At 48.8% G+C, this 20044-nt stretch overlaps 1 protein-coding gene across 1 annotated transcript in view; it reads right to left on the bottom strand.

The window, feature by feature from the left end:
• The window catches only part of ITGB5 (integrin subunit beta 5), a 63390-nt gene that overhangs the window by 34821 nt on the left and 8525 nt on the right, over positions 1-20044 (bottom strand). Inside the window, 4 exon segments of the mRNA XM_033003402.2 lie at positions 823-984; positions 6734-6902; positions 10676-10925; positions 16053-16257. Coding sequence (XP_032859293.2) covers positions 823-984; positions 6734-6902; positions 10676-10925; positions 16053-16257 — 786 coding nt within the window.

The raw sequence follows: 20044 nt of genomic DNA, 5'->3' as shown, positions 1-20044 counted from the left end.
CCTTGTTTACTTGAAGACCAGAGGGCTGATTGAGAGCCTCTGAGACTTAAACATGGAAACACCAAGGCATCATCCACATGCCAGCTCCACAACATAATCCCATGTCGGTACAGGGACTGTACTCCAGTACACACATGCTTGCTAGGACTGCATAGGTGGGTGGAAAGGGTTTCTTGAGGATCCTAGCTTCCATTCAGAAACACCTCCCATTACGAAGTGATACCCATGCAGGAACAAAAATCATAAATAGTGCTTGTGATTTGCTGAATAAAGCACCCTTCGTGATAATGAGGCAGTAGACAAGTACTTATCCACCCCAGAAGTTTCCTCCAGTGAGTTTAAATTTAAAAAAGGGACAGTTTGTCTATTTATTACTAAGACATATGTTAGTGTTGTGCTCAAAGGCTGTGGATAAGAAAGTGTCTTGTTGTGCTTGCTAGTGTAGCTCAGCCTCCCCAGAGAGAAGATGACAGTCCACTGGACATTTTAGAGAAGGGATTACATATTTTATGTTTCCTCTACATTTTGCAGGCAAAATCTGATGCTCTTCAGGACACTGAGTTACTCTTTCCTCCTTTGCAATGAGCCCTCAAGGAACTCACTAAGCTCCTAACTCATTTTCGAGCATCACAGAAGCATTCACTCAGGGGAGATGCCCAAGGGGAACTGCAGATTTTATTTGCAAACTGCAAGAGCAGGTGAAACCATGCTGGTCAAGGGGTGTGTTTGCCAAAGGCTGCTGGAATGGGGGGTGGCTGGTCTCCAGAGAGGTCTACCAACACCCCAAGGTCTCCAAGGGCTGGGCCCCCATGTCCCCCTCACCAGCTGGCTGGATGCGCTGTACTCATTGGCTTCATTCAGGTGGCACTGGCCATCGTGGGGCTGCACCAGCCCCCCCAGCTTTCCATCCAGGGCTACGTGGGGCACGTCATCCGTTGTGAAGACCAGCAGGTGAGATGCCTCCTTACGCCAGCCGATCTTCTCCTGGGGGAAAAAAAAAACCCTGTGAGATAGCCAGTCTGCCCCTGACAAGCCCACGCTTTGCCCCTCGCCCTGCACATGGTCCCAGCCATGCACCCATCCAGCAGCAGATCCATTAGCACTAATTGGAAGAGCATCATGCTCCTGTCCACCCATCCCTGGCAAGAAAACAAAATGTCAGGGGCCCATCTAGCATTTCCCAATATCTCCTTCCAACACACTTACTTAAAAAGGCATGGGGAGGTATGTGGACTGTCCACCAGACCTTCTCTACCCAGATCCAAGAATAAGAATTTCAGCTGCTTTTATAGCCAAAGGAGACCTGCCAAATTCCTCCACACACATTTAATCTGACCTTGTTTCCTCAGCTCCGCGGACTGGGCAAGGCAACAGCGAAAGCTGCAATATCCCCCCCACTCAGCAGTTTCATTACCACCCACTTCTAAAGGCTGTTTCTGAGCTGTAACACTCATGCATAGGCACTCTGTGCAAGGACCAGACATTATTCACCATCCTTGCATGGAGAGAGATGCAGGGATAGGGGTTTTTTCCAAATAAAGGGATAAGATTTAGTGGATAAATGTTTCCCTCTCATGGAGCTTCTGCAGGTTTCCGGCTTTGCATCGGCCTGAGAAGCAGATCTGTGCCCACAACAGCACACTTAAGCTGTTTGTTGCAATGGAAGTGGAGGGAAACAAGAGAAGCCCAAAGGAAATTTTTGGAAACCCTGTTGCTGCAGCACACTCCCTGGTGCCCGCTGGCTGCTCCCAACCGCCAGCTCGTGCCAGGCTGGGCGGGCCGAGGCCCTGCCCGCCAGCCATGGCAGGGAGAGCCTGCCGCAGCAGAGGCCCGAGCCAGCAAGCCCCATCTCTCAGAGCCTCCCCTTGGGCTGGCCACAACGCAGCCCCATTCCTCCCCTCCCCACACACATCCAGCACCCCCCCTCCCACCAGCCCCCTGGCTCCGAGCAACACAGCACAAATCCCTTGGGAAGGGATGAGGGGAAAGCTGGTAAAAGCTTACTGTTGAGAACGCAGGGCAGGTGAACATACCCAACTCCTCCAGAGCTTACTGCTCAGTTTATTTAGCAAAATCTGACACCTACACCTTGCTTTATATTAACATGCTAGCCTACGAACTGCTGCAGCCTGGCTGCAAAGATGCTTCCTACGGAAAGCGCTGGCATGGGCCGGGCAAGAGGGCAGAGCGATGCGGAATCATGGCTGCCAGCGCAGTTTTCTCCTGCAAATGTGAGTCATAGCCCAAAGACTGATGATCTTTCCAATAAACATAACTCTTGCTTCAGGAACACTATTCTAGGGTAGATTTATTTCTCTTCCCTATTGCAGGAGGTATTTTTTCTTTAATGGTATTTTAAAGACCCACACAATGCAAATAAGTCCACAGGAAGAAATCTTTGGCAACACACATCCTTTGCCATGTACCAGCACATTACAGTCCAGCTCAGTACACAACGAGGACTTTTTTGCTCTAGGAAGCAGGAGTCATTCCACCGAAGTGATCCCACTGGACAAAAGGCAAAATCTTCAGGACAAAATGTAATTTCTTGATAACTCAACCCAAAAGTTGTCATGGCTCTAACAATGTAAGAGGCAGTTCTCAGTCTACCCAGCCACCAGACAGAAGCCCATCCAGTTCACTTTTCTCTGCATAACCAAAGCTGATTTTTTTTTTTTTTTTTAATGATTGAGTCCAAGAAACTCCCAAAGCAATTAAAAGCATTAATCCGAGTTTCATTTCCTTAGAAATGCTCTACGCACAAAGAAACGAGCTGCATTCAAGCAGTGGTTATGAAGCCACTTCAGGGGCCATGCTGCTGTTCACCTGTCTGCCAGCCTACCTTTAAACCAGAGGCTAAGCATCCCTCTGCAGACAAACTCTCTGTGCCTCCGACACACGCTTTCTTCCCACATAAACAACACTGAAACTGCTTTGGTTGCTCACTTTAGGAACTCGCTTCCAAAAAGCAATGAGCACCCACAGCTTCTGTGCCAATATCTGAGCACTGAAAGCATTTGATGCCTCGGAGCATCGGATCAGGGTGTCTCAGATGGGGTGGCCGAGCCAGTGCCGATGCCACACCAGAAGAGCTGGAGACCTATGGAAAAAGCACCCGGAGAGACCGGCACGCCAAGGAGCCACCGCATCTCACGCTGCCTCCGCCAACGGCTTCCAGGCGCTGGAAAATACATGTCTTCAGCACGCAGTTTCCACCACGAAACCCAGAACAGCACTCTGCTCTGTTTAAAACAAATAACCAAAGAGGCTTTCATTTATTTTTACTGGACTGGGATTGTTGAACAAAAAAAACCTGCACTGACGTCTGCCCACTCATCTGGTTTTTGATCCTCATGGGATATAAAGGATTTTGAAAGCAGGGGTAGGACCTGACCCAAAGCAGAGTGAAGAGGGAAGACGTGTCTCCGCAGGGCTGCGCACGCTATGGAACCTGCCCCTACTCCCACGACCAACTGCAGTTGCCTCCCATATCCCAACAGACCAGCTCCTCACTCCTTACAGCCAACAGTGACTGGCAAAACTGCCACAGCTGTCTCAGCACAGCCCAGTCCTCCAAATCCTACTGAAAAGGCTGCAAAACCCTGCATTGGTATTTCCAAGCCTGAAAAGTATCTAAATTTATGCTTTGGGCACTGAATAAAAACGGTTCAATTGCCAAGACATCAGCTTCCAGGAGATCCCCCTGGATTCATCAATATGTCTAAAACCCCAGTAGTTTCTCAGGTACAGACCTTTTTGGAAGCAAGAAACAGATACAGGTGCAAGACAAGTGTGCCTAGAGATTAAAAGCCAAAACCTCGTTTGTCTGGCATAGTTTTAAAAGGCACCTCAGTGTCTCCCAGATGTCCCGGCCATCTCCACGTATCAGTGTCTAGCAAGCACCAATCAAAACTATTTCAAAAGACACTTTATTTTCTAATCCAGCATTATCCCCTTGCTGCATCTTAGTATATAAGACCTGAAACTTATACATACCCCCAAGCCATATGATGCTTGCACTTAAAGAATGGCAGAAAACCAAAATACTGGAAATGGAAAATGTAATTACAGAAGGTTGATTAATATTCCTGGCTTACTATTCTAGCATCAGGATAAAGGCTTATTGTCTCTGGCTCTTTCATTGCCTCCAGAATAACATTTACCATATCTTCATCTTTCAGAAAGGAGCCAAACCCTGGGCCTGCTCATTAGTCTGTATTAGCTGTACAAACTTTCCCCACTCCTTGGGTTGAAAACCAGGCCAAAAAAATGACTTGAGTGTTACAGAGCTCTTAGACAGCTCATGCAGGAGAAATGCTTGATATGAATTACAGAATAAAAATACCTAGTCAACAGAGTAGGTATTGTTTCTGACACCTCAGTGCTTGAAGGGGAGGGGAAGACCACACTCGGATGCTCTGGCTTGGAAACAGCAAGGCTCTGCCATGCCATGACCAGCTCTCCCTGAGACGTCCCCCTTGATGCCACAAACTCTGCTGCTAAGCACAAAATACTTCATGTTCAACACACTGCATCTCCCCAAAGGCACAGGGCTTTCTAAGGACATAACCACCCTATATCTTGGGGTTTGCATATGGTAGAAAGGGTGAAAGCTGGAAAAAGTTGGATCATGCCAGCGAGATGCAATGGGGTAACACGGCAGTGACAAGGAAACCCACCCCAGAAGTCATCAAGGCATCTGTATGCTGCTCTCCCTGCACTGAGGGGAAACAGTTCCTGAGTTAGTAGAAACTACTGTCTGTGCAGGGTTTAGTCCCCACAATACTTCATTAATCACTGTTAAATGCAAAGCACCATTCGTTGCAGCAAAGAGCATCCTCATTGGGAGGCAGCACTTCCCTGTCACCCCAGATGTCTGCCACCTCCACCCGCCTTGATGGTGCTAAACCCCACCGCAGCCCGTGGCCACTGACCAATATGGGCCACCGCCACTATGGAAATTATTCACTAAGCTCCCATTTTCGCTACAGGGCTTAGCAGGTCAATCAGCTGGCCCAAAATTTTGGCCGTTTTAATTCCGGACGGACAGAGCCTTTGCTGCTTACGCCTGCGACCAGCAGGCAGCTGCTCCACCCACAGCACGGGGCTGCCAAGGCAGCGCGAGTTATGGTGCAGCCGGTTCTCCTGCCTCGCACACTGGTCCCGTGCACTTTCTTTCCCACACCCGAGCTCTGGTAATTAATTAACTGCTGTGGCTGCAAAAATTCCTCTGTCATGACCTGCCACATCATGCCAAGAGTCATGCAAGCGCACACACACACGCCTCTGCTCACCCTTCCTAGAAGTTGCTCAGTCCTGAATTTAGATGGTGCCAGCATCTAAATTAATTTTCTGAATATAGAAGGGACCACGATGTACACTCAAGAATGACAGTCAAAGATTTTGGTCCTTATCAACAGTTTGAGACTGGCACAAATGTGCAGGAAATATCTTGCAGGTCTCCTGCGTTCCACCAACACCTCCAAAACAAGCCCTTGTGATACACACCACAGTATTTCTGTACCATAGGAAAACGTTGTCCCATTTTTGCAATAAAAGGGTGGAAAGGACTGCGAAAAACCACACAGTGGGTGGCACAACTGAGTCATCATCCTGAGATGTCTCTGCTCTAACCATTAGAGCCACCTCTCCAAAACTGAGAAGCACTTTACACCCAGATGAGTATTGGGAGCAGCACTGTAGTTGTGCCAATAATATCTGTGCCAGGCTGGGAGAGGGAAGATGACTCTTGGATGGCATCGGATCCAACGGGGCAGGTTCAGTCCTGCCAAGAGCATGAAGCATACATGAAGCCAAGCCAGGTAAGGGAAGATCTGGTTTCCCATGAGCCTGTGTCCCTTCACTCCTGCAGACGATGCCTATCTCCCGGCTCCCAAAATCCAGACCCAGAAGAAAACACACCCAAACAAAAGAACTATGCAAGGCTGGAGCAAACAAAACCCCAACTGTGTCAAGAGGGGAAAAAGCAAGCAAAGCCATCCCTGACGAGCAGGGAAACTCAGCCACGCAGCAGAGAGCAAATACTTCCATCCCTGACATGCAAAGGGATACAGAGCAACACACCTATTTTTTCCAGAAAGATCATCAGGCAAACATCTCCAAAACCCCTAAGGACATGGCTAGCATGGCACCAAGCTAATGAACACTGTCTTTAATTACTGCTAACAGCTCCAGTTTTGCTGACAAAGAGAGAAAGCAGGCTATCAGCACCCAGAGGTGGGATCATCCAGCCCCACACACAAAGGGGGCAGGCACGAGCAGTAGGAACCAGCTCCAACCCTCAACATGGGTCAACCACTTCAAGACGTGCTTGACACACACTTAAGAAATACACTGAGCCAACACACGGTGCTGCTGCATACAAGTGTACATGAATCTTAAAGGATTTCATCTCAGGTGCTCAGGGATCAGCACCTACAAATCTAACTGTGTGATGAAATCTCAACCCTAAATCTGCATTTGAAAAAACTCTGATTTTACCCTTTTAAACTATAAAAAATGCTAGCATTTTTTTCTTTGTCTGTTCATGTACAAAAGCACATGAAAACAATAGCCTCTACTTTTCAAGGCATTTTTCATGGCTTCTGCAAGAAAAATATAGTAGTTACTTCCAACAAATGGCATACTGAAGCTTCACCCTAGTCCAAGAACAGAGAAGAAACCTCTTCCTCTTTTGCTTTGCTTTAAAACCACAGAAATCAGAGCAACTCACCTTGCACACGGCAGCCTGCAAAATTGCATCAAAACCACCCTCTGGTGCATCTCGGTTGCGGGAAACTTTCTGTTTCTGAACTTCTTCATTGAAACGGTCAACTTTATCCGTGAGGGACAAGAGGTGGCGGAAGCCAAAGGATGGGACGCAGCTGGGGAACAGCTTGTAACTGCAGGAGGAACAGGGGAGTGGTCAGCTGGGGTGAACCACAGGAGCAGCCAAGAGCTGCAGAAGCCACCCGCTCTACCACATTGCTCTCCAAACTTCTGTTCAGAGAAATGAAATACTTTAGCAAGGCTTCATGTTTTGGACACTTTGTTATCTGGCTATTTATCTACAAAACTCTACAGTAGAGCTCCCCCCCCCCCTTTTTTTTTTTTTTTTTTTTTTGTCTTTCTCCCCAGGGGCTTTGAGCAGCTGGAGTTTCCAGAGATCTCACCAGGACTGAACATCTCTCTCCATGTATGGTGTGAGTAGAGACACCACACACCAGCCTGCCCAGGATATGACCCACAGTGATGCAACGGGTGCTTTTTGGCAGAGCCACCCTCCCCAGCAGCCCGGGAGGGCGGCGTGAGCTGTGCCCCACACTGGCAGAACTGGTGGGCTGGTGTCAAAGGGCACCACGCAGGAGCGTTACTGCCAAGAGCTGCTTTTCCCCTATTTTTCAATATGCATTTTCACTCTGTCGTCCAGTTTCGTTGGCAATATGTGCCACCCTTCACCCACTGCACATCACCGGGCACCTGGCAATTGCCCAACATGAGATGCATTAATAACTAATACCAACTCATGAAACCTCCCACTCTCACTGCAATCTGGTGATCAAACACCATCTCTGTTTTCCAGAGCACCACTGGAGCAGAAAGGTAGGAGTGGCACCCTAAGGCAGAGAAATGCTTCAGCAGGCTACCAGGAAAACTTTTTTTTCCATAAAAAACTATCAGGATGCAGATGTGGTGCTCACCATGTGTCCAGGAGAGCTCAGCAGAGCAGCTCCCAAGGCATGGGTAATCGTGAGTGCGTGCAGGGGAGAGGAACAAGAAGGGTTAAAAAGAAAATCTGTTTAGAAAGGAATTGGGCTAGCACTAATTCACTCTTATCTTCAAAGATAAAACCCAGAGAACAATTAAAGGCCTCTGCTGACCCATAACCCACTAGGGGTAAGTTGTAAGAGGCTTTTTACACAAAGGAGCATTTAAGATTTACCACTGCTGGGAACTCAAATCCCTCACAAGGGACCCCAGAGCAGGGATTTCCACCCGCACAGCCATGCTCACACCTAACCACGGGGCAGGTCCCACTGCCCCATGCCTGGCTGGCAATTAGAGCCTTCCCTTATGATTAGCCTCATGTTCAGACTTGCATCCTGCTTGCACCTAGGGCCAAGGCGAGGAGTTTGCTATGTCTGAAGCCTCTGCACTGCAGGGTCCCCGCAAGCAGCCCATGACCCATACAATGCATCTGGGTGCTTGGTTTGCCAGAGCCCTGGTGCAAAAAGAAAACACTGACACACTATAGGGTTCCACCTCCCACGAAGATATATAATTTAATCCTTTTTTGTTTGTTTTATGCTCCAGGTTTGCTTGTGGAAGCTGCAGGCAGCAGCAGGACAGACGGTGGATATCTGAGTGACTACACAAGGGCACACAGCAGTGTGGGTGGGTTATCTCAGGCTGTCACCTTCAAAAGTCATATCACAGTTAGATGGACAATTAAGTGTTCGGTCAAACTCTCTGCCTTCCTTATCTTTTTAAATTTGGTCTTTGCTTCCTTCACATTATCTCTCTTGAATGACACCATGGTTGCGAGAGGCCACATCCTGGCTCCCTAGGAGGTCCCAGCCAGGATGCTGAGCCTTGAGCAGGGGTGAGCAGCAAGCTGGGGTGAGATGGAGGAGGCACATGGGATCGCAGCCAGACTGCACATAAAAACGGGTCTGCAGGACAGCCACTCAGACCTGCAGGACAGCCATTACACCCACCACAGCTCATGTTTACTTGCAGTTTTTCTTAGATGCAAGCAGGCTACTGGACAAAGTCTGCTTTGACACTAGAAATATCTGCAGACAAAACCACATCTGACAACCCACCCCCTGCTCACAGGGCAGGCAGGGGACAGCAACGCTGCCGGAGCCAGCACCGCTGGTGTGGATGAAGAGGAGACAGATGGCAACTGGAAGGGAGCACCCACCTGATAAGCTCCCTTGGGCAATCCTTCCTAAACGGTTTCCCAAGACCAAACTGGCTTAATATAACCCATGAACACAAAGGCAACCAACTGGGTAAAACCAAAAGGACGTGCAGACAGACTGATGATGGTGGGAAAAGCTGAGGCAACAGCTCTGGATATCCTTGATGAAAGGGCATCAGCAGTTACAGGCATGCCTTGCTGCAGAGTTATCCAGCTCCATCTTCTCCTCCTCTCCCACCCCTCCTCTCCAGCACATTTCACCCCATTTCACTCAGCAAAAGCCATGTCACTTCAATTAAATCACACATCAGCCAAACAAAGTTTCCAGGATTTCCCCAGCTGGAGCGAAATTCTGTCCCCAGTCTGTGAGCAACATGTGTGGGTGATGGAGACTGAGGACAACAGAGACGCCCGAGAGCATCCTTCTGGGGCCATGTCAAATTTCTGGTGGAAAGAGCTAAGAATAGTGTGGTGTATGGTGCCATGGTGGCAGAGCCACCTCCCCAGATCAGTCAGCGTGGTCACTTTTTGCTATGCTTCATGACCAAAGCGTGAGTTTTCAGTGTTAAAATACATTTGACTTTCCTCTCTGGACAGAACTGGTGAAAAGAGAATACAGAAAATTTTGTCTGGTCATTGAGATGCCAAATGAGATGCCAAATGCTTGGTAAATGCCAAAAGTTGGCCTAGAAATTCACAGCTGATGCAAGCTCTCTTTAATCTGCCTCTCATATGGAAAACTTAAAGGATGCGTGCTTGCAGAGCCTGGCATCCATCTGTGTGGTGATCTTGCAATCTAAGTATACATGAATGGCTCAAATAAAAGTGCTAACCTTACAGTCCTTACATGAATAGAAAGCACCCCAGTGATGGAAGAGGTGAAGATAGGGACCATGAAGGTAAGTGTCAATGGTGACATTCTCCCAGGAGGGCACAGGCTGCTGTATCCATCCTTTTGTGCCAGCCTCCAAACCCATCTGAGCCTGGATATCCTCTACTACACCCAATTTCACTCTGACATAATCTCCAATTCAATGGACTTGATCTCGACTCAGGTGGTTAAAAGGCAAATAAAAAGACTAGCTAAGACACCAACAAGCAAAAACAAACAAGGGAGGAAGGCTCTGATATCACCACAAAGCAAACTACACCATTTGTGTCTTTTGCAACTGCCAGTTTGCTTTCCTTCCACAGCAGTAAAGATGAAAAAAACCTGCCTGACATCCTCAAAACACTTTACAAGAACTCATTAATCAGTACTACAGGCCGTCACAAATCTCACTTCCCCCAAACACTTCTGTTGAGAAGGACTTACATTGCCTTGGTCTCTTTATCTGTAAAATGGAGACAGAGCTTAATTGATTTACTCAAGGCCAAATTATGACTCAGAGCTAGGATCAGAAATCAGGAATTTCTGGCTCTTGCCCCTTTTTCTTAAGAAGAAAAAGCCTGTCAAAAAGCTTGCTATGACTGCATCCTCTTCAGGTACTTAAAAATAGGTTCAGGCTCCTGATACAACAGTATCCCATCTCTAGATGTAGAGATCTCCCAACAGGAACTACAAAATTGGAAGTTGTCCTGGTTTGAATCACTCTGGAGCATCACAGTGACAGCCATGGCTAATGAGCATTCCCAAAAGCTGGGGCTTAAGTGTGGTTCGTTATTGAAAGCAAGAATGGGAAGAGAAGACTGCAGCCAGGCTCTGTGCAAGCACAGGGCTTGTCCCTTTGGGGTGCACTTGCCACTTACCCAATGCAGGGATTGTTTTGGTATCTTGGTGCCGTGTAGGAGAAAGGAGAAATGTTTTTGTCCACGAAAGAGCCAAACCCCAGCCGGAAATTGCTAGTGAGCTTTCGCATCTCTTCAGCCAGCTTGGTCCCCAGATTGCGAATATTATCTAGGTCGTCGTTCATGGACAGGGAGAGATCCATCAAGTAGTAGAGGTCCACAGGATAGTCCTCCACTTGCCGAACCTGAACTCGGAAGGAGGTCTGGTCACCTGCACACATACAAGAGTTGAGAGCAGTGAAAAGTAAACTCCAGCACACATAAAATCCAGACCACATGGGGTTTTTTTTTCCTCTCTGCAGAGCATACAGATCACTTGAAAAAGAAGAGGGTGAGGGGAATAAGCTTTTCCAAATCCATCCCTTAGGAGACTAACAGGAAAGCAGGTATTGACTTTGGGTCCTCTTAAGCTATGTAGTGTACTGGCTGGCAAGAAAAAGACACATCTATAGAGTGCATGTCTCTATTTTACTTTGAAGATATGGGAAAGGTTCTTTCCACTTCAGCTGAGAGAACATCTAAGGGGGGACACATGAAAAATTCTGCTGCCCCAGACTGCGTACAGTCCAGGGGTGTTTTCCTAGAAAATTGGAAAGAACAGCAAGCAGCATGAACCTCAAATTGATGTCTCACCAACTACTGAAAGCGTGTAGCTTGCACACGCTTACTTGGGTACATCCCTAAAACAAACCAGGAGCAGTCCAACAAGTCCTGCACAAAAGAGAGAAGGAGGTAGAGCAGAAGAAATAGGGTCAGGAGAAAACAGCTAGCGTGACATGAATGCAAGATGTCCTCTGAGCTGTGCAGGAAAGTCAGGTCAAAGCAGACAAGGAAGAAACTCCTTTGAAAAAGGACCTCTCCCCCCTGAAAGAGCTATGCCACCACGATTCTGAGAAAGCAGGGCAAAAGGGAAATGAACTGGAAACAGAAGATTGTTAGGGTCACCTGGGGAAGCACCGAGGCAGAGATGAAGCTTCCTGAAGTGACGAACACAACGGAAGGAGCTGACAGGGCTGAGTCACAGGCTGTGCAAATGTGAAGAAAAGCAAAGTCTTCCCCTGACCTTCCTCTTTGCCAAACTGCTTTCACCAGAGATGCCCTCCAGAAGGGATGCCTGGAAGGAGAGGCCACCGCTGGCACTGCCCACGCCTCGAAAAAGGTGGAGTAGCTTCAAAGTGAACTCAACTTCACACCAGAAGGACCTTGGTGGAGCCAGAGAAGAGGTGGCAAATGTTTGACTTATGCTTTGCTGAGAGAAAGGTCTAAATGGAAACTCCAGACTCCAGCGTCCTCAAACCCCAGGTTAGTTTGGAGATCTTATGTCCCCAGCTGCCACCTCAGCCCCTTTTCCAGCTCAGTGAGGTCTCAGACCCAGCGACTCAGATCCTCTCAAGACCAAGCTCCCTCCCCAGCCCACCTCTCCTAGCTCTTCATGGCCGAGGCTGAACTTTGGGCACTGGCAGTTTCTGCAAAACACTCATGACTTCCCCTCTTCTTCCCCAGAAATTAAACACACATTTTTTTTTGTATTGTGAAAATATTTCCCTAACCATTTCATTGTTGTCCTCGTTGTGCGCAGCAGCACAGCTGCTCCCACTTACTTCCAGCCCCACAACGTGCAGCAGCAGCATCCCAAAACTGCCGTGCTGGCAAGACACGGCTTGAGGGGCTTTGCAGCCCGGCAGCCAGGAGCCCTGAGGTCACGCAGGGCCCAACACCCTCCCTGGCTCCAGGATCTCTTTGAGGTGATTCCTGCAGCCGTCCCTGTGTGCGGGGAACGAGCAGACACCCTCTCCCAGCCCTCTGAAGCAGTGGCTTTGGCCCAGCAGCATCCACCCCCTCGGTGAAGGAGTCGGGGTCCCTGCACCCCAGGGGACGTGCGTCAAGGTCAGAGCCTGCTTCTTTTGCAAACAAAGCTGTGGAGGGTTTAGATTCATCTCTGCTCTTTGCCCCACCAGTTCTCTGTGCATCTCAGCCAACTTAGTGCTGGGCTACCAGAGGAGTCAGCTGCAGCTCCTAAACCAAGACCTTCCCTCCGTTTAATGATCTCCCTGCACATTTAGATCAAAAGTTGTTTCCAAGCCAAGACTTCTTTTCTTACAGGTAGTTGCTCCCCACTGCAGCCTGCTACAACCCCTCCTGCCAAAGGAAGGGCTGCGAGAGGCACCACGCGCAAACACGCACACGTAGGTATTGCCCCGATATCAGCTGTAGGAAGCAGGAAACTCTGGCCATAAATATTTCTCCGTATTCTCCCTGGCTTTCTTTTCCAGCAGGAGCAGGACCTTCCCAGCGCAGTGCTGAGATGTGGTATGCAGCAGGATGCAACTCAGCACTGACCCTACAGTAAGCAAAGCTATCGAGGTGGCTCAACCAAAGCAGGTGGGCCTGACACTGTACCTGACATGTATTTTGTGGGGGAACAAAGGATAACATCATTTATATAGTGCAAAACCTGGTAGCACTGATTGCAGGGTGAAAAACCATGACTGCTAGCCTGACTTTAATTCAGTGCTCTAAGAATGTGTTTAACTCTCGGAAAATTCATTCCCATGCCTATTTTTTTCTTTACGACATATTTTTCTCACTGGAATACCCAATCCATTCAGAAAAAGAGGATGTGTCCTTCTGCGTTTCCCAACATTTCTGTCTCCAAAACACTGTTCTTCCGGAGCTGGTCCTAAAATAGGATTTCCTGTGCCAGAAAGGGTATTTGGGATGCTCTGATCAAACCTTGTTCTCTTAATAGTTATGAATTTATTAGTCCCTGAGAAGCACCAAAAATAACAGGATCCTAGGCCTGGTTCTTCTTTCATTCCTAACGGCACAAATCCATTATCACAGACAAAATATCACTAATGTATGTACATGTAAGTGCAAAAGAATTTATTATTCCCTGTGCACAGTATTACTTTCACATTTCTAGGGATAATCCTGCCCCCTTCCTTCCCCATGTACCATCACCACCATCCTCTACTTAGGGCTTTTACTGAAAAGTTTTAAACTCAAAACTGAATTCAGAAATGTTTCTTGGATACTGTCACACAAAGGCAGTGCAGAAACTGGAAAAACTGCTTTTGGCCTGTTTCAGAACACAAACTCAACAATCACTTTTATCCAAGAAAAGCTCTTTTTTTTCTGCTTGGTGAGGCTTACAGCTTGATGTGCAACACAACATGCATCTATTAATTTCTTAAATTCCTTTTACACTACTCATATGTTTCATTTAACCAGGACATACTGCTTTACAGCGGGACCCAAGATTAAAAAGCAATGTTATAAAAACTAAACGCTCGATCTGAAAGCTACCCTGTAAAGACACTCATTTAAGGCCTTTGGAAATCAGCTGTGGACACAGAGATTTGGGGATGTGACTTCTGCCATAGGAGGATTAGATCAAACTGCCTGGGTGGGAATGGCAAACAATTGACAATTTGCTCCCTTCTGCTTCTGCTTAGCGGTCTAAGAATAAAAGATCTCCATTGCCACAGACGGCCATGTGAATACTTCTTTGAAATAGTACACCCTTCATGCCCAAAATTAAATCAACATTGTCTCCTTTTTGTCTTGGCTTCATGAGGTGAAATCCATTCTCAAACTCAAGGATTAATGGATAATTTAAACTGGGGATGCCAATACAAGGGATTAGGAAGTCATCAGCCCTATGACGGAGCGCTGCCTAAGATCAAAAAGAGAGCAAAAACGGGTGATACTATTACAAACACCTAGGTGTGTCCTCGTCTCCTGCAGTGACTCTGATGGTGTGCAAGAGGAGCACAGGGAGGGGAGCTCGCCGCCTCGGCGTGGGAATGGGAATCACCGCAGGGTCCTTCAGGCTGATTCCTGCAGCTCAGCCCCGACCTGGAGGGCTTCTCTGCCGTCCAAGGAGCGCTGGAGATGGCCACGAGCGCGGTCCCCTGCGAGGGCTGGCAGGAACAACACACCAGCCCTGCCCAGCCCAAAGCACCCGACAGCGCGGCCCCAGGAAGCCGCAGGGGGATGGAGCCCCCCACGCCCGCCGCAGCCCCGAGGGGTGGGCATCCGCGGCTCTGGCTGGGCAAAACTGCCACGGATCAGGAAGGGAAAGGGGAATTTGCTGAGTACGGGGCACGGCGCATGAAGAAGCGTCTGCGGGCAGAGAGATGTGGAAGCTGAGCCAGCCCTTTCTGCCAGGAGTTGCCTCAAGAAATAGGAGTAACAGCAACTCCCTTTCTTTATGCTGTTTCATCAGCATCATTCAGTTACAGAAGCCATGCATCTAGCCATACATCCACTGGTGACTGCCCCCAGGTATCTGCTTTTAAGGCTCTGAAGCTAAATTTCTTTACATTTGAGGGTCTGACTGACGACAGCAGTCATACTTCTGAGGAAGAGTTAATTAAGAGACAGGACAACTATCCAACCCATAGAATAAAATAAAAAATCCTGCAGCAACTGGTAGGCTCTGGGAGAGCACTGGTAGCGTGAGCACCAGCTCAAAATCCTGTTTTTCTTGGGCAAAACATCATATTTCATTTTTCTGTATGCTCATGAGAGCTGTCACAAAAGTGTAAGCCTTAGAAACCCACACCAATTGCTTATAATGAATCAAGCTTTTATATTGGCCTCTTAACTTTGCAATAAAGAGCTTTTTTTTTTCCCCCTTCAGAAATATTGGCTGCCAAATTTTTGTAAGAATTCTGAACCCACATTAAAGCCTCCCCCTAGCATACAAAAACTTTTGATAACAAGCATGCTCACATGGCTCAGTCCAGCCCTTGCCTTCTAATTTTAATTAAAAGGAAGAGATTGAAGAAAAGTGATGGCTCAGGGGAATGAAACAGGGATCTGGCTACAGTCCAAGTCCTGAGTCACAAGTTCAAATCTCCCATCTTCTGCCTTGATCCCACTGCTCTTTTGCATACAGACAGAAAACAGATAGGCATTTTTGTTTCAAATTTATAGAGGAGCTGTCTCAGTTTCAAGTCAAGCACTGTCAGCTTGGTGGGGGATTCAAAGTTATTTTAACTCCTTCCACCCAGTGATTACATTTTTAAGCTGAGCAGGTTCCTCTTACTTAAACACATGCAAGGGTTAAGACTAGCATTGATAACAGTCGTGGGTGGGCTTTGATTGACATTGCATAACAGCAGTGTCCTCTCACGGAGGATGTACACCTCAGCCCCAAACCTGTTCGTGATGCACCACCAAAGTTCACGGGCTGTGGAAGGAGCCAGCAGCCACCTGCTTTAGTGGGCTATAAGGCCATGAACTATAACATGCTCTTGGCATGCCCTGGCCACCCTTTCTTCCTCCTCCACACACCCCAGCATAGGGCTCACAGCCATTGGGAACTCACCAGGACGAAGATTCAAGGCGACCTTCTGAGGCATGATCTGTGTGACGTCCAGGTGGGTCTGCCCAGAGCCCTTGCTGCTCAGAGGAATGTTCTTCACCACGCTGATGCTGCTGCTGGGGTTTTCGATGGCTCCAGCACAACCGTTTGCAATCAGGTTCTGCAGAAAGTCGCACCGTGACGTGATGGACTTTGTGCTGCTGTACTCCTGGGGGGTGAAGAATAGACAAAAGGGAAGGGGAGGGAGAAACATCAATCCCACAGCAGAGGCTTTCTTTGGACATGCTGGTACCTTTAGCAAACTGGAGAAGACAAGGAGAAGCTGGTGTCATTTGTGGTGGCTCACTCAAAAGCACTGAGCCTTGAGCCTGTCAAAGGGATCTACCAGAAAATAAATTCTGCAAGGATTTGAAAATTGAATTTGCAGACAGACCATCGCAGCAGAAAGCTAAGCCTGGGTTTTCACCCCAGCCACAGCATCAGCACTAGCTCCCAGCCCTGTCTTGGGCCACGTGAAGAAAGCAAGGCAAAATGTTTGGTTTGCTCTGCTTACAGCCAATTTTCATTTCTTCAATGAGAAAAGGTAAGAAGCCATTATTTTCGTTATGTGCATCACCTAGAAGGAGCTTTGCAAAAGATGGAAGAGAGGACAATGAGATGGCACCAAGGGAAGCCCCGCAAACCCACCATCCCAGGGAGCCAAGTCAAGATGTGAATCCAGAGACTGAGGCTGGGTGGCTCAGGGATCTGCGCCCTCTTCCCGGGGAGAGACACCGCACATCCCCACTCCAGCACCCCCCGTGTCCCCCTTCCCTCCTACCTCTGCACTGCAGGTGTTGGCATGACACCATCATATGGAAAAAAAGAAAAAAAAAAAATAAAATAAATAAAGTGACAGCAAGTGGTCCCTGAAGCAGAGCCCAGCCAGAGCAGTTTGGCGTGGGCAGGCTGTCACGGGCAGCTTTGCCAGCGAATAAGGGAGGTGGGAGAGCCTGCGTGGGAGGTGGCCAAAGGCAGCCTGTGCCCGCCGCAGGCAGCAAGGCGCGGGCAGCAGCTCGGTCCCGGAGGACGGGCTGCCGTGGCGGGGACTCTCCCAACGCCCATCCCCAGAGCTCCAGGCCTCGCTGCGAGCCCCGCGCGTGGGGCACAATGCAGCCTTGTCTGGGGCGGCACTCGGGAACAGCCAGACGCACAATACAGCCTTTTGCAAAGAGCCCATTTGTTAGAATGCCTTTTTTTTTTTTTTTTTTTTTTTTTTTCCAAAAGCACCAAAGGGAGCAAGTCGCATGCCCAAAACTTACTGGATTTTCAACAGTCGATTCCTACTTATTTCTGCATTATAACAATAGAGACAACTGTCTTCTGCTCCAGGGCTGATGGACTAAAATGACATGAAATAATGCAGAGAAGATCCTCGTAGCTGTGACAGCCCCTCCTTTGGCTATGCAGCCAAAAAAAAAGTGCAGGACTGAATAAACCTCACTTTTTGCTGAAGCTCTGGCACAGCAGAGGACGAGGGAGACATCAAGGAGGGAGATGTCATCTGACGGATCTCGTTTTTGCACCCCACGGAGCGCTTGGGGGTCCCCCAAGGATAGCCTTGGATGCGGGACCCCGGGACACAGACAGAGGCTTTTTGTTGCATTTTCTCACTACGAGGTCCCAGCACTATTTGAAAAATGCGAGATTTGCATTCCAGCATCCAGCAGCGGGGTCCAGCCAAGGAGACGGCACGTCAGATGGATACAAACACAAATTTCTTGGAACGCGTCGTGTAAACATATGAACTTCCAGAAAGGAGGGCTGGGACTATTTAAATCATCTCCAGCATGACAAAACTAAAATCAGAATCACTCACAAAATCAAAAAACAACGCCCAGCGTTTCAGAGCAGCACATTTATGGCAGCCTTAGAGAAAAGTTTATCTCGGATGTGGTTTGACCTGAAGTCAGTGAAAAGTCAGCGGGGTCCAGACTCTCTCCTGGGCCAGTCCACTCAGCAGCAGGGCACCCACAGGGAGCTGCTCCCCTGATCTGCCAGTACCTGGACCACAGCTCCAGGTGAGCACCTCTGCCAGCTCATTTCCTCTGCCACCTATTAAAAAGGACATTCTGGTTGTGCAAAAATCAACAGAAACAGCACCAGGAGTGCAGCCGGGAACCTCTAGTTATTCTCCAGGAATTAACACTGGAGAGAAGTATCCAAATAGGACAATATTTAGGGCTGCTAGTGCAAATGCAGCCTTTATCAGGCATTTCCAACTCTCCTCGAGGTCTGCTCCAAAGCCTCTTGATGTGAACGGAAAGACTCGACTTCAAAGGGCTCTGAATTAGGACTTAATTTTCTGGCTGGGGCTGGGGTAGCAGAACACAAGCCAGGAAGGGCGGGCAGCCCGGGGAGAGGAGGACGGCAGCTTCCTCCCCCAGCTGCTACTCTTTAGTAGTTGAGCTCGTAAGGCCACGAGAGACAGCTCTGGGTATGGTACTGTTTATACTGATGTTCATCATCCCAGCAAGGGGTGTACATGAGAGCAGCATCTGCACGCCAAGGATGAGACAGCACCGGCAGACAGGGCGAGGAGCACACCCGTGTGGGACCTGCCGGGAGCTTTTTCGGGGCAGGGTGCCCGTGCATGTGCAAGCCTGTCCGTTTGCACGGTGGTGAAAAACGGTTGCTGCTGCAATGTGTTTTTCTGTAGCCTCAGTGGCAAAAGTTCTCCAAAAGAAGCCCACAACTCCTCCTGACGGGAGCTGCACAAAGCTCTCAGGTCAGCTGCACCTCTGCACTCCTCCAGTCCCCAGGCCCCCCCTTGCTTGACCCAGCTATTTTCTCTTAAACTTTCTTTTAAAATAGGCCCAGAGGACTTGCCACAGAGCAGCAGTTGATAAACTGAAGCTCCAACCAAATCCAGGCCCTCTCTTGTTTTGTGAAATGCTGCATTATCCAGGGTGGAAGAAAATACAGCCCCCTCCCCCCCCCCCCCCCGGGGTGCAAACGCCTCAGGGGTGCAGGACTGACCCCTACTTCTGCTTGGGTTTCTAACCCAGGCAGAGTGACACCGAGCAGGGGAGTAACAGTGGCCTCAGGGAAGTCCCAGCAATCACCGCAACACCCTGCAAACACCCGTCACGTGCGCCCATAGGTCAACACCCAAAGCCAAAACTCTGGCTACTAGGTACCGTACAACTCAAGCACAAAGCTTTCTGCAACAGAGAAAATCAAGGCTCCCAGAGGTTAAATGAAAGGAAAAAAGGGTTGAACAGATTTGAGTTGTAAAAGGTACTGCGCAGGCCCAAACAATTCACGACCAACCACGCCAAAAGGCAGCCCCACATCCGCTCAGACACGGCACACCAGCTCAAACCCCAATTCCCTCCGAGCAGAGCTCACCTCACAGTTAGTTAAGCAATTTGGCTTGCCCAAATACCTGCTGACCATCTGCCTGCGCGCCTGCTTCAGCAAGAAATGCAGCAGGTACCCCACAGCGAGCAGGAACCACCCGGGAGCATTGCTTCGTGCCACAGAGAAGCATCAGCTGGGGAAGATCCCACCCAGACCTCACCAGTAAGGCGGGCTGCTGCAGCCCGGGGCGCGCTTTGCGGACCGGCCTCCGTGCTGACAAGCTCACAAAGGCAAATGCACGCAAGCGGACAGAGTGAATGGAGACAACCGTGTGACAATTACATGCTCATCAGTTTGACAGTTTTAAGACAAATTGCTTGGTTCATGTCATAAAAATGGAGAACAGCACTGACTGTATCTAACTGACTATATCTAAGTCCTGACTAGACAGGTCCCTTCCATTTTTTGCTTTAATCAGTCCAGTACTGCATTAATTCAGTCTGAAACAGTCCTGCTTTCTCCACTTAAAAACCTGACATGTTCCCTCTAGGAACATCCTTGATTTTCCCTCCTCATTCTCCAAGTACACACTCCTGAGATGGGAGAGGATGGGGCACAAGCAACCTGCTGGAAAACAGAGGGTGCCACTGCGG

The sequence above is a fragment of the Tyto alba genome, unplaced genomic scaffold, assembly GCF_018691265.1.
Source record: "Tyto alba isolate M040663 unplaced genomic scaffold, T.alba_DEE_v4.0 Super-Scaffold_7, whole genome shotgun sequence".
NCBI lineage: Eukaryota > Metazoa > Chordata > Aves > Strigiformes > Tytonidae > Tyto > Tyto alba.
The sequence above is the reverse complement of the archived record's forward strand: the minus strand, read 5'-3'. Positions and strand labels throughout refer to the sequence as shown.